We start from the raw sequence: 13,499 nt of genomic DNA, 5'->3' as shown, positions 1-13,499 counted from the left end.
TGCACTGGAGCACTGAGCTGCACATTAACAAGTAAACACACCAATTCTTTTCCTGTTGGGGTTCAGTATTAGGTTGCCTTCTTTGGAGAACTCTGGAGAGACAGCTCAATTTTCAGCTAAATCATGCCTGTTGAGTTTCCTCAAGTCAATGCAAAAATGATGCAATATTGCCTCATGACTGAAAGAAAATGCCTGCATTTACTCCAAGATGGGACGTGAAAGCAGTCAAAAAACCAAAAAAGGGTACCAACACACGTACTGTACTCTCACATAAGTTATACTACATTCAAATGAATGTCTGCTTACTATTTTTGTCTTTATTTCCAGTTATAGGCTGAATATCTGTCTTCAAAAGATTAACAGAAATTATTAAAGATGATTATCTGATGTTCAGGGGTTTTATCACTTAGGAGGGCAATTGGTCTGTATATATTTTTTCCCTCTTTCTCTCTCAGTTAATCTCTACAGCACCAAGATACTTTAACACTCCCCCTCACCAGTTTCTCTTTCCACCAAAAATAGAGCTTTATTCTTGCCTGCAGGGAGGTTAAGCATTTGCTATTTACAGGTGGTGTGTGGAGGAAAGATGGACCTTGGGTGTTTTTTGCATCATTTGGTGGGAACATGCAGTAGAAAACAAGATTTTAATTAGAAAAAAATACTACTTTCCTTGTACATTAACTAATTCTGAATTAATACAAAAATGATCGTCTGAGAAGGCAAGAGCTTAGTTGGAGTAGCAGCAGATAATCCATGTAAAGGTATTTGCTTAGTTTATGGAGAGCTCTGTAACAGAGATTTTTTTTTTCCGTTACCCTTAACCTGGCCCCATTTTTCCTTGCAGAAACAGTTTCCAAAATCTGGAAGAATCCCATAGCACTGTACAGTAGATTCACGCCAAACAACATTTGGTTTTGCTCTGCTGAAGCACATAGCTACAAGTGTTTAGTTTCCAAGTTGTAAAGTCTATCCATAGCCCTCAGATGAGAAAGAATAGTCAGATTATAAACTCAATACAGTTCAACATCAACAGACCCCTTTTGTATATTCTATTAAGCTTCACTTAGAAAGTAATATAGAACACACCAATAACGTAACTAAACATCCACCTAGCATTTGCCAAACTACTGAGACATCTATGAAACTAAAAAAAAAAATACACAAGCAGAAAATCCCAGTCATGCAGTGCTCAGTAAACATAACTATTGCATGCTGAACCTCTCAGGCATGCTCTGCTGCATGCTTAGTGAAAGATGCAACCTGGGTCTACTGAGAATATGTCAATATATCAGTTTATCAATAGTCCTGTCTCATGTTCCTATGAGGCCAGAGCAAGCTTCTTGTTGAGAAAAAAGGTTGTAAAATAAGCTAACTTTTCAGAAGGAAATCACACCACACACACAAAGTGACACTTTTTTTTTTTTTTTTTTTATTTTGAAAGACTGTTTTCTATTAGAAATGATAAGGTGTAAATAATCTGTTTAAATGGTATGCCTGTGGAAGGAATTTGTCTCCTAACCTTTAGAAGTACATTTGGATAGGTACACTGATGAAAGAACTAAATCTTTGACTGTATAGTTATGTCTGGATGCATCATACCTGTGTAAACTGTGTAAAGAAAAGTTGAACATTTCTTGCTACTGCTGCTTTTTCAGCAACAGTGTTATTATTTCAGCCCATTCCTTCCTCCTTCAGGAGGCACAAAGAGGGGCTGTTAAAAGTGTGCAGCTGACAGTGAAGAAAAAACATTTTCATGTGATGATAGAATCTCGATACTACAGACATCTGAATGGAAAATGCTTACTTTCATAGAAAGGCTGTGATGGAAAGCCCAGTCTCATGCCTTTTTTTTCCTCAAAAATATCTGGAGTAGTATTTGATATTTCTTGATAATTTTTTCTTTCTCTCTTATAAATTTATATTTATATATGTGTATGCCTGTGTATAGAAACAAAATTGTTCTGGTTTTCAAACAAAACCATTTAAGATTCAGTTTTTGAAAGAAATAATTTTAAGAATTCTATTCTGTTCTCAGATTTTAGCGACCATATGCAACAAGCATTTGAATATTCATTTGTGGAATGGTGAGGAATGGCAAAGGAAAGGATTATTGACTGCCTGTGAGAATCAAATATGATGATTTGTTCCTTACACTTTAATTTAAATGTCGGAAGAGACTTTGTCCAAACTATTAGTCACTGCAGTTAAATGCAGATGCAAAAAAGAAATATTTTGATCCTATGTGGGTTTTTTAATTATAAGTTCACTTTTAAGCACTGATTACCATGAAACAATCTGATATGCGTACTCTAAAGCAAGCATCCATGCACTCACAGGCTTGTACTGGAATTAATCAGGCCAAACTAACTGACTAATATGGAGAAGTCCTATGCCTCCAGCCAGAGAAGGCTATGCAAACTGAGTAGCTAATATAAACACCTACATCTTTCCCTTTAAAATAGTGATGATCTTGGAATAACTCTTCCTAACACTTGTATTATCAGCTGTGTGTATTTCATAACTTCACTAATGTGAAACTACAATTACTCTTTTTTTTCTCTGATCCAAGCCCTTTTTTTAAATCTCAGCTTTATTCACGCAAAATTCTCAGTGCAGCCACAAAGACAGATCAAACTTGGCCTACGTTGTCTGCAAATACATTTGTTATTTGAGTTGCACACCTAGAGAGCTTTAAATTCCAGAAAAATCAGGCCTTGCCAAACATACTAAGCAGGCTGGAAAAATATGAATAAGTGACTACAAACACGCTGCATTCTGAATATCTAAAATGTAGTTTTGGCATTGCAATTCGAGAGAACCCAAGTGAAACCGAATCAAAAATCACAGATAAGGCCAACTTTATGATGTCAGTGCTCCTGTGCATAAGCATCTTGGCCCTAGCTGGCACTGAGAATGCTGATCTAAGAAGTCAAGATGATTTTGGGGGGGGGGGGAATATGCAAATCTTTCTACTCCTCCTGCCACTCAGTACCTCATGTTGTTCTGATAGGTTGTTACCATAGTGTCAAGGTTTTTCCAAATACTTGAGCACTCACTCTTCCATTATCAAAATTGAAAATATCTATCGCAGGCATCAATTCTGGAAGATGCATCCCATCAGAAGCACAGTTTATTAAAAATAAAATCTAAGGGAAGAGAACACCATTCCTTGCAGAAGCTAAAGTTAGGTCCTTCCCCCTGCTTCTTCCTAAAAAGTTAAAAAAATAAAAGACAAGAGGGGCAGATGTTCATTTAATTTTTTAGCAGCCCAGTTTTCATGTGTTCACTGAGTAGCATCAGCTCAGTGCTGCTTCAACTTACAGTCAGTCATCAGTACGCAGCTAATATCCAGATACATATTGCAAACAGAGAATAACCCCATGCAACAGTCACACAGGAGCATGGCTGGCTACATAGCTATGTGCAGAACACCCCCGGAGTCCTGGAGTCAAGTTGAGCATGAGTCAGAAGCAGACTTCATAATTGCAGCTATGAAGGCTAACTACGAACCATGCCGCATTCATTGAAGTGTAGTGAGCAAATCAAGAGAAGCGATTAGTCTCTTCTTGGCACTTGTGAGGTGGCATCTGGAACAATGCGTTCAGTTTTGGATCCCCACTACAAGAAAGACTGATAGGTCCAGCAGAGAACAACCAAGAGGGCGGGCAGGCATGATGTGTGAGAAGAGGCAAAGGACTGAGTTATTTCAGCCTGGAGAAAAGCAGCTTGGCTTTCTCTTGTAACTAGGAGGGGAGGTAACTGCTGTCTTCAACTAATAGGTGGTTATAGAGAAGGTGAAGCCACCTTCTAGAGGTGCATAGTGAAAGGATGGGAGGCAGTGGTTACAAGGTAAAGCACAGGAAATTCCAACTGGATATGCAGAAAAACAGTATTTGTAGTGAGTGTGGTTAAGGCTGGAACAGGTTTCCCAGACAGCCAGTGGAATTCGCATTCTTGGAGATACTCAAGACTCAGCTGGACAGGGCCCTAAGCAACTGGATTTAAATTTGATGCCAGTCATGCATTTATTAGGAGGATGGCCTGCAGACATCTAGACAATGCTTCCAACCTAAATTATTTCCTGAGTCTATGAAACTCAAGTAGTCTGCTACAGCAAGAGACTGCCCGCCCTGTATCAGAGAAAGCCTCAGAGAGACAACCTGTATGATTTTTCTTAGGAGTAAAGAGCTGTCTCACTGATGATCCCACAGGAGATGGGAAGCTGGAACCATGGAGAAGAGATCCACTGAGAGACTGGTCTTATACGATCTTATATCATGCAGACCTCGAGTCAGTAGACTGTTCACCGTGAAGGGGACAACTTCAGCAATTCTGCAAAGTCAGTGTGGCCTGGAGTGGGGGAATTTCTCCTTTCCCTCATGGGATCTCTCTGCATGGATCCTTTCTAGTCAGACATGGTGCAAAGGGCATAATTTGGCCTAGCTGGGAGAGCTTAAGTGTTACTATAACTTGTATGTGTGTTAAGTGGCTGAGGACAGTATTACAGCTAATACGGGCAGGCATTCCTTAGAGCAGTATTTAGTTGAAAGCAATTGTGTTTTGCTACTGCCTTCACTAAAAAAAAAGCAACCTCTCCTACCCCTCCTTCCCTTGCCCTCAGTGGGAATATCTGATTATAGCCTTTTAACAAAAATTCTACACAGTTCCTCTTTCCTGATGCCAGAAGACAGCCTTTTACACAAAAGCAAAGATTTACAAAGAGGAGACAGGCACCATTGTATCAGTGTGTTCCATGGCAACTTTTTAGCACTCTCAGAGTTTGCAACAATCCAAATGATGTTCCTGTTCTTTATTAATGATATTTCCCAGCTGCTTCTGGTTTACAAAGAGAGGTCTGGCCCTTCTTTGTAATAGGCTGTACCCTGTCACTCCAGCAAGCCCCACAGGAGGAGTTCACAATGGGGTGCTTTGTAATTCAGTCAGGCAGGAAGTCGCAATGAGAAGCTGCAGATACGTGGGGTCGAAGCCTATATATATTGAGGTACTGTATGTGTATATGTGTTGTGAGTATATAATAAAAAGTAAGCACACATTTAATCATACCTATGCATAAAATATTTGTCTACAGCAATGTAATCTAGAAGTACCTCAGGGTTCTGTCGCTTCTTTTGTAACAACTATAGCTCTTCATCTCTTCTCTCGTATGATATGTTTTTATTTTAGGGCTTATTTTTAGTTCCATTCAGTAAAGTTTTTATATTTTCTTCTTCATACACTCATTATCTCATTCTTACTCTTGACATGTACGTTATGCAGACATGCTTCACATTCACATAAGCCCTGTTCTGAATATCGCCTTCTCTGCAATGGTTTCAGTGGGGGTTGCGGGTTTGTGTGGAACACAGTAGAAGGCCCAGTTCTGCTCAGTGCTTACTCCTCTACCTTAAGGTTTCCTCTGGATCTTTATCCCTGACTATGGGCTTGAACTTTGACTTGCTAGTAGGAATTGTTCCTAGTAGGAACTTTCTGTGGTAGATTCTACCTGCATTTATTCTGTTTTAGATAAAATAACATGGATCAGAAATTACAGTATTTGTAATTTAGGTTAAACTCAGTATATTATGTTTCTTTTTACAAGCTTGTCAAAGCTGCTCTGGCATTTTCCATTTACAAAGGGCATGACACACGTCAGAGCTCATAAACCAAATGCATGATTAAGAGCATCACTGGCCTGGACAGCCCTGCTGCTTTTCTGCTATCTCACAGAGTTATTAGCAATTGGTTTACAGGACAGAAATGTTCAATGGCTAAGACAAGTGAGAGGAAATACAGGAAGAGCCCTAATGAGATCCAGAACCACTGTTACCTCAGTAATGTGCTAGCATTCAGCTCAAACTGTTATCAGGATGTGGATTTTTTACTGTGGATTTATAATTCTAACCTTGGGGATGATATTTGCCATATAAATGGGTATGAAAAGAAACAGCTCCAAGAGCTAGGGCCATATGGAGGTGTATATTACTGCAAATAAAGATGGGGGGAAAATATGAGTGGTGTAGCTGTCCAAGCTGTGATCTTCATGGATCTCTGAGCAAGCATTCACCCCCCAAGTGATAATGCTGTGATACTGATGTTTCTATTTCATGTGGGTAAGTGCTTTTGGAGCTCTATCACAAGCTGTAGAGCCTTACAAAGAAATGAGTAGAGACATACCCATATTCTGGGTTGATAAAACTCCCATTAAAACAGAAGGATCCCCAACATTCAGAGCTTTCTGCCTCACATAATTCTCTAGAGGACAACAAGCAATAGCGAGTGAGAGGATGAGGTGCCATTTCTCAAGGAAAGCAAATTTTCAGAAAGAAAAGCAGGATTAAGCTTTTCCTCTCCAGTAAGTGAGACACATGGCACACTGTCTCCTGGAGTTACAGATTTGTGTCTGAGATCGAAGGTATCCTTTCTCCTTAGCTCATAGCTGTTCAGCAGTTTTTCTCACATGAAGGGGAAACAGCCACATACGGAACTTAAACTCCTTTGTACTTCAGCACAGAAGGTGATCATACTTTGAATGTTGCTTTTCATTGTGGACGCTAAAATTTCCTGACGTTGGGAGTGACTATAGCTTGCAGAACATTTAATAGCCACAGTGCCTCAGGTACATTATGCTTACTAAGCTACTTGATTATTAGGAATCTAGGATGTCAAGATAGATATGATGGCATACCCAAAAAAAACAGTTTTAAAATTATTCAACTCTAAGTTATAGATCATTCATGTGTTTTACTATTATCAAAATGACATTGAAAGAGAAAGTTCCATCTCAAAATAATGCCAGCAAGGAGCTTATACCTTGATGCAGTACATACATCTTTACTTAAAGGTCCATTATAAAGAAAAGGAAAAGACAGAAATAAAAAGCTAATTGCTTCTATAATTTGAAAGTGCTGTTCATAGGCACAGCATTTTGCCCACTTTTAAATTCAAGAACTCTCACAAAACCTGAAGTGTTTCCATAAATCTTTCCATATCATGCAGAGATGTGAATGGTACATTTCAGAGTTCTACAGCCCAGGACCTCAAGTAAGTCCTACAAGATGCAGTATGCTTCCTAGTCTAAATCTGAACACCAGAAAGTTCCATGAGTTTTTCCTATTTTGTCTCTGTACGATCCCAGCAAGATGAAGGCCTCTCAGCAAGACTTACTTGCTTACATGCAACACTGCTCCATCACCTCCAGAGGCCACACAGACTCAGATAGTTCAGCTCTCTGCACCACTCCGTAGCACAAAAATGCCAGGGGCTGCCTAGTGATGCCAAGATTAAACTGTGAACAGGGCATTGCTCTTCTCAGTAAGACTCTGCACAGGCACAGATACCCACTCACTGCAGAATCTAACTCTGGTCATTTGTTTTCACCTGCATCAGGAATTTTCCCAGAACATGAGAGCTGAAGTGTCTGTGTGGTATTCATAAATATTGTGAAACACATGCACTTTTAAGATCCAAAAGGATTTTTAAATGGTTTGTTTAATTTTGACTGAGCTAACCAAACAGACAAATGAAAGTTTCATATCATGCCAGCCTGGAAATACACAATCCGTTTCTGACTAGCAAATCTTTTCTTTAATTAGGCAAATTTTGAAACAAAATTAGAAACTTCTGACTAAAGAGGTATAGAAATAAAACAGGATTTTTTGCTCCTCTGCTTTTTTCCTTTCCTCTTTTTCTGCAGAAGCTGTTTAGTCATATCCTGGCTAAATTCAAACATAGTTCCAGACTGAGGCTTTTCATGTGATCTTCAATTAAAAGTTTCACTTATCCGTTGAAATTACTCCAGTTATTTTACATATATGCCACTAGGTATCTGTTCCTCCCCCTTTTGAGATTTAAAGTCCTTCCTTTTCTCTTAGAGATCTGCTGTCCTCTAGAAGGAATTCTGGTTAGAAGCACGGAATTTCAGTCAAGAGTATGGTTCTATTTCTCAAGACAGATGGTTAAGCTACAGGGCTGTAAAAAGCAGTTCATGCTTACATCAGTCACAGACCAGAAGTGAAGGACACAATTTTCTGAATGCCCTTAGTTCTTACTATCCAAGAGTTTCGCCTTTTCCATCTCAGCATTCTGTGATAAGGAATTACTTTATCTGTTACAGAAATCGTGAAGTATATTGACCATGCAGGGTCCACAGTTCTTTTTACAGTGTAGTTTTTAAGTAAAAAAAATACCAAGCATTAATAATTACTTCAGCAATAATAGCAGAAGGCATTCACTTACCCTATGACAATGCAGGAAATGGCAGTTCCCAAAAAGGCGTAGGTTAAAATTGATCCTAAGTTACGAAAAAAATGTCTCTGAGGAGAAAAGTTTGAAAAAAAGTGCTTTGTAATACAGTCAATAAAAGAACATTCAGACCAAGTTGAAACTGCGTCTAAAAGTGCCGTTTGTTACAACCCATATCTCAAATATATGATTAAACAATATGGGCTACATTAGTTATTTTGGAAAATACAATTTAAGATGATTAGTTTTTTGCCTGGTGGAATGCCATCAGATTTCCCTCTTTTATGTATCTGGCCAAACGCTTCACGATCATAACAGAAGTTCACATTGAAAGTGAATGCAAACAGTATCATGACCCCATCCCTTGAACTAAGTCCTGATCATGCAGTACATAAACCACAGACAGGCTACGTGCAGTGTCACAAGATTCTGAGTGGTCTCTTCTGAAAACAGGAATGCCGAAGTGTTATAAACCGCACAATCAAATCTTTGCACAGATGCAGAAAGGGAGCAGATTGAGGTCCTTGCACCTTTCATTTTCTTCCACTCCTGTCAAGTCCTTCCCATGCAATATAATTGTTAACTGACTTTTTTCTGTCACTAGCCTGTTGGATCTACAAAGTAGCAATCACATTCAGTCACCTTTGTAATACAAGAAAGAGACACATACCTTCTTTAAACTATATCCAGCATGAAATATAATGGGTGGCAGCAAAATATTGAAGAAGATGGAAGGATCAAATGTCATCTACCAGAAAGGACAAAAGAGTAAGGGTAAGGACAAGTAAAGTAGCATTTAATTTGATAGAATATGTTTTAATTATAACTTCTTATCAGGGTTAATCTTAGGATCTGCAGGCCAGAATGTTATTCTGAGTTGTTTTCTTAAAAGTATTAATGTGTAGTTCATTACTGATTATATATGTAGACGGCATGAAAAGTATTCCTTAAAGAAGGAAATCAGTCATGCGCTGTTTTACAGGGAACCATACAAGCGGTGTTACCTGTGATAGTATCTGCACTACCAGACATCCAACTTGGCAGTCCCATGGCTTAATTCCTGGTTCAGACATGGACTTCCTACTCAGTTTCAGGAAAGACACATCATCAGTGTTGTGCCTCAGTTCCCCATGTACAGAATGGTGATAAAAGAAAAGGCCTACACTGCCAAAACCAGTGTAATGTTTCCTATAGAATATCTATTTAGGCACAGACAGAGCTTGCTAATGTTGCTTAATGAACTACTGGCTGTCAGCTAATATGGGCTTTCTTGAACTACTGCGCATGAAAACCGTGCACACTTTGACCATCTTCATTATTTCACTTGAGTTAACCTAAAAGTGATCAGAAATATATTTTACTTCATATTTTCAGCAGACAAGGAACATTCATGTGGCTTGGTAATGTAGCTCAGATGCGATGTAACTCATTAAACTATGATTGTATAATCAGTTCTGCTAAGCTGACAGCACAGGTTTCTGTTGTCCTAAGGTTTCTCAGTAAATCTGCTGACTGCTTCTCTGGCATCATTTCCATTGTAACACATCTCGTAAAATAAAATCACTCCAATCCAGTCAATCAGTTTTGGCCTGACTGTAACAAAACAAGGTCTCCACAGTAACTAGCTATTTCTACTTCCTAAAAAAAATGTAAGTTTAGAGAAGCACAGATTGTCCTTTTTGGCAAAAGGACTGCCTACACAGATGTGAAATTCACAAATGGCATAAGCCTTTTCTTCCAGATTTTGATTTAAGGGTTTTGTGATGGCCTTACTAGCAACTCAATTAATTTACCAATAACATCTTCAGTTCCTTGCTGTTTTTCCTATTTCTATATATGCTGATATTGTAGGTCATACTGTCATGGCAATGAAACTGTAATTTCTTTCTGGTGACAGTTATCTGTCTCTGTGTTACTGAAGATGTAACATATCACTGTGTTATGAAACCTGAGAGGGACTGATGCAGTCCTATTACCTACAAATCTTGTATCTGTTTTATAGGCTAATGGGTTTCCTTATACCCTCAATAAGCCAGGGACTAGATTCAGCCATTCTGCAAAGACATAGCTAAGGTGCAACTTGCATTCAGAACTGAAGGTGTGCTATGGGGTTAGTCCTTTGTGGTTCCTGTTCCAAGCCACTGGCTAGCACAGCAGCAGACATCACTTCGTCCTCTGTTACGCAGTTTGTTACACTCAAATGCCTGTGTAATGTCAGCCCCACCCATTTTTGTTTCTACAACAGCCAGTAACAGTTTATAAAATACCCATTAGAACTTTTGAAGTAATGTTAGAATGAGGATAATGTTAGGCAAGGCAAAAGGTTCTTATACAAGCTGTTGTCAGTACACTGTTCACACTTGCCTTCAACTTCAGGCACAGAGAGAGACCAAGGACACTCTTCAGCCATTGCAATTCATTACAAGTAACTTTCAATGAAATAGAATCCTGTTTAGAACTATAGCATTGCTGGAGAAAAAATATTTTAGTAAGTCTGTGTACTGTTTACTGTTCTGTCAGTGGGCTATTTTATACCAACACTTTTAAAAGAGGCAGGCTGGAATTAACGCAAAGGCTTGCAGCTTCTTTGTTCAGATGATATTTTAAGGCTACAGTATTCTAGATTAATTATTTAGCTTCAAAAGAGTAGGACCTGCCTACAAAATTGCTTCTGTCTTCTTACTAACAGATAGCTTGATTTGATAAACAGGAAGTGAGAGCTCAGCCTTTTTTTCCATTCTGCTTACTTTGAATTATAAAGTTGAAAAAAAACGTATCTGGCAAATAATGTGCCAGCAACTTTGGCTATGGTGGTACTTTCATTGAAAACATGATAAAGGATTTTCTTCACTTATGAATTAACAGCCTCAAATGTTAATTTTGGAATTAATTCTGCAAATGTGTTAAAATACTCTTTCGACAGGCATCAGAAATCCTGACTGCGTGTTTTATTATTCAAAACCATGTTCTAAATACACATTTGTAAGTCATGGCACAGACTATTCTTTCTGATAAATGCACTTAGTAGACTCTTATACTGAGGTCAAAAGGGAATTACAGTTGTATGAAAAACAGAGCACGGTGTGATCATGTTTTCTGTTCTTTATGTTAGTGCTTCTGCCAGTCAGGAAGGCTGCCAGGCATTGTTACTCTCTCCTAAATATTGTTGAATTCCTCCCTCTTTCCTTTTTCATTTATTTTCTTTTTAAGAGGGCATTTGGCAGATCATTTTAAAGGAAAAAGGAGTGAAAATCTAGGCAGGCTGAGGTTTCTCCAGTAACCCACAACTCACAGTTGAGACTTTTAAGAATCTTCCAGCAAAATGAGGCTATGGAAAGAAGATTGGGCAATCCCCTGTAAGGGCAGCAGAAACTTCTCTGAGAGTTAGTGCTTATCCTTCCTCATAACACAAGTCAGCTTCATTATACCAGGTTTGGTGAAGATGTTTAAATGTAATGGATTAGTATATATGCCCTGGAAACTAAACAAACACTTTTACTAAGACAAACCTCTTGCAACCAACTAGCAGGAAAAAGGATGAAGATTCAGCAAAATCTGACTAGTCTGCCACGGTATTTTCCTGTCTCCACCCACCACTGCTCTAATAGTCCTTGATAGTCTAGTTCATTCTGAGAATGGCAGGAGTCTGGCAGTAATGACAAACAGGCACACAATGGTGCTGCATCAGCACAGAATTTGAGCAGATGGTTAAATCTTACTGCTGCTGAGTTCCCCAGTGTACCTTCTAAGCATAACTTAACAGTTTTTATAATGATAACCACTATAATACACAGGAAAATGTATTGCTGTGCTAGATAAACAATGATACTTGGAAAAAAGCAAAATAATATATTGCAGTACTATAAAAAAACACTGGTAAGGGCTTAGAAGCTTCATGTGAATATGTGATGTCTTTGAGCATAAAATCCAGGTTTTAAAAAGTCCCTCTGCACTCATGAGTTCTTTAAATTGTTGTCATTTTTTAAGAAAATGAGCATTACAAGAAGTAAATATTGCAAGAGTGGGGAAAGAATGTACTAACAAAGTAATATATTTTAATTATTATATACCGGAAAACAGAAAAGGCCATGACATTGTAAAAGACACTGTAAACTTTCTCCCACACTTCCCTTTTTGCATCCAGCCTGAATTGCCACAATGCTGTCTCTCCAGGCTTGGGGATAGACAGTGAAATCCCCGCTGAGGACCACTGCAGTAGTGAATGAATGTATGAGAACATAGGAATGCATTTAAGTGTTATAAAATGCCCCCACTTATCTATGGAAGTTTACCTATTTACAAGTTTGGATTTTGTAAAATGTTCAGAGTTTGTAGTTACCTCTGCTGTATACAGGAGGTAAACCTCCCTTGCATTATGCTGCCAGAGCAAGCCGCTTTTAAGACAGAGGACAAATGAAGACATCAGTGGGTTTTACAAAGTTCTAGTGGCAATGAATCCAAGGTAACAGATGTGTCTGCAAGTGAACTCAGTGTCTGCAGGAGGTGGGACTGTTACCTAAAAGAGTTTGGGCAACTATTCTGCAAGCATACAGCCAGCTGTATGCTAAATGACGGTCAGGTTTTTACTGCACCTTATTTCCATTCCTGTTCTCCTTCCTCAGTTACCCTTCTAACCTTAAATTCAGAATAGTCTCTCTCTCTGTGTCACATTTTAGCTTGAAACTAGTTTTCCTCTCTCAAGGGTGTAAATAAAAGAAATATCTTACACAGTTTAGAACAAAAATAACATAGGTTTTACCTTCTGAAGCATTGCATTGCCCTGGTGGCCATTGACATTGTGGTGGCTGATTTCTCTTTTGTATTGATATTCATAGACCTGATTGGTTATATTAATAAGTAGAGTGGATGGCCCAGATTTCAGTTTTTCACATTCATAAACAGTTCCACTTCCAACTTCTGATGCTTTTGTTGCATATCGTATAATTAATCCCATTACAAGGCCTGGAGAGTTAAAAAAAAAAAAAACAACAAACAGAAACAAAACCAAAGAGATTCAGGTACTTTTAAGTATCTGATGCTACACAATTACTGATTTGGAGAAAAATGAACTCTGTTAAAGCTAGGACACAGCCTTCTCAGTATTTCCACCTTCATGGAGGTACACCCCACTCAACACTTCATGGGTGACCATAAAATATTCTTCCAAAATGGTTATTTCATTAGAATACAGATGTTGGTTTGACATATGCTTGGTTGTACTCTGAGTTTTGTGATGCAGTTGCTGGAATCATTCTGAT

General features: G+C 38.5%; 1 protein-coding gene across 1 annotated transcript in view; it reads right to left on the bottom strand.

Annotated features, from left to right (window-relative positions):
* The window catches only part of SLC9A9 (solute carrier family 9 member A9), a 206,658-nt gene that overhangs the window by 184,176 nt on the left and 8,983 nt on the right, over positions 1 to 13,499 (bottom strand). The window contains exons 2-4 of the mRNA XM_074877559.1: positions 13,001 to 13,203; positions 8,912 to 8,989; positions 8,236 to 8,312 (exon numbers count right to left, since the gene is read on the bottom strand). Of these exons, the coding sequence (XP_074733660.1) occupies positions 8,236 to 8,312; positions 8,912 to 8,989; positions 13,001 to 13,203 (358 nt within the window). The remainder of the gene's footprint in view (positions 1 to 8,235; positions 8,313 to 8,911; positions 8,990 to 13,000; positions 13,204 to 13,499) is intronic.

This window comes from Strix uralensis, chromosome 9 (genome assembly GCF_047716275.1).
Source record: "Strix uralensis isolate ZFMK-TIS-50842 chromosome 9, bStrUra1, whole genome shotgun sequence".
NCBI lineage: Eukaryota > Metazoa > Chordata > Aves > Strigiformes > Strigidae > Strix > Strix uralensis.
This window is presented reverse-complemented; position numbering and strand designations above follow the sequence as displayed.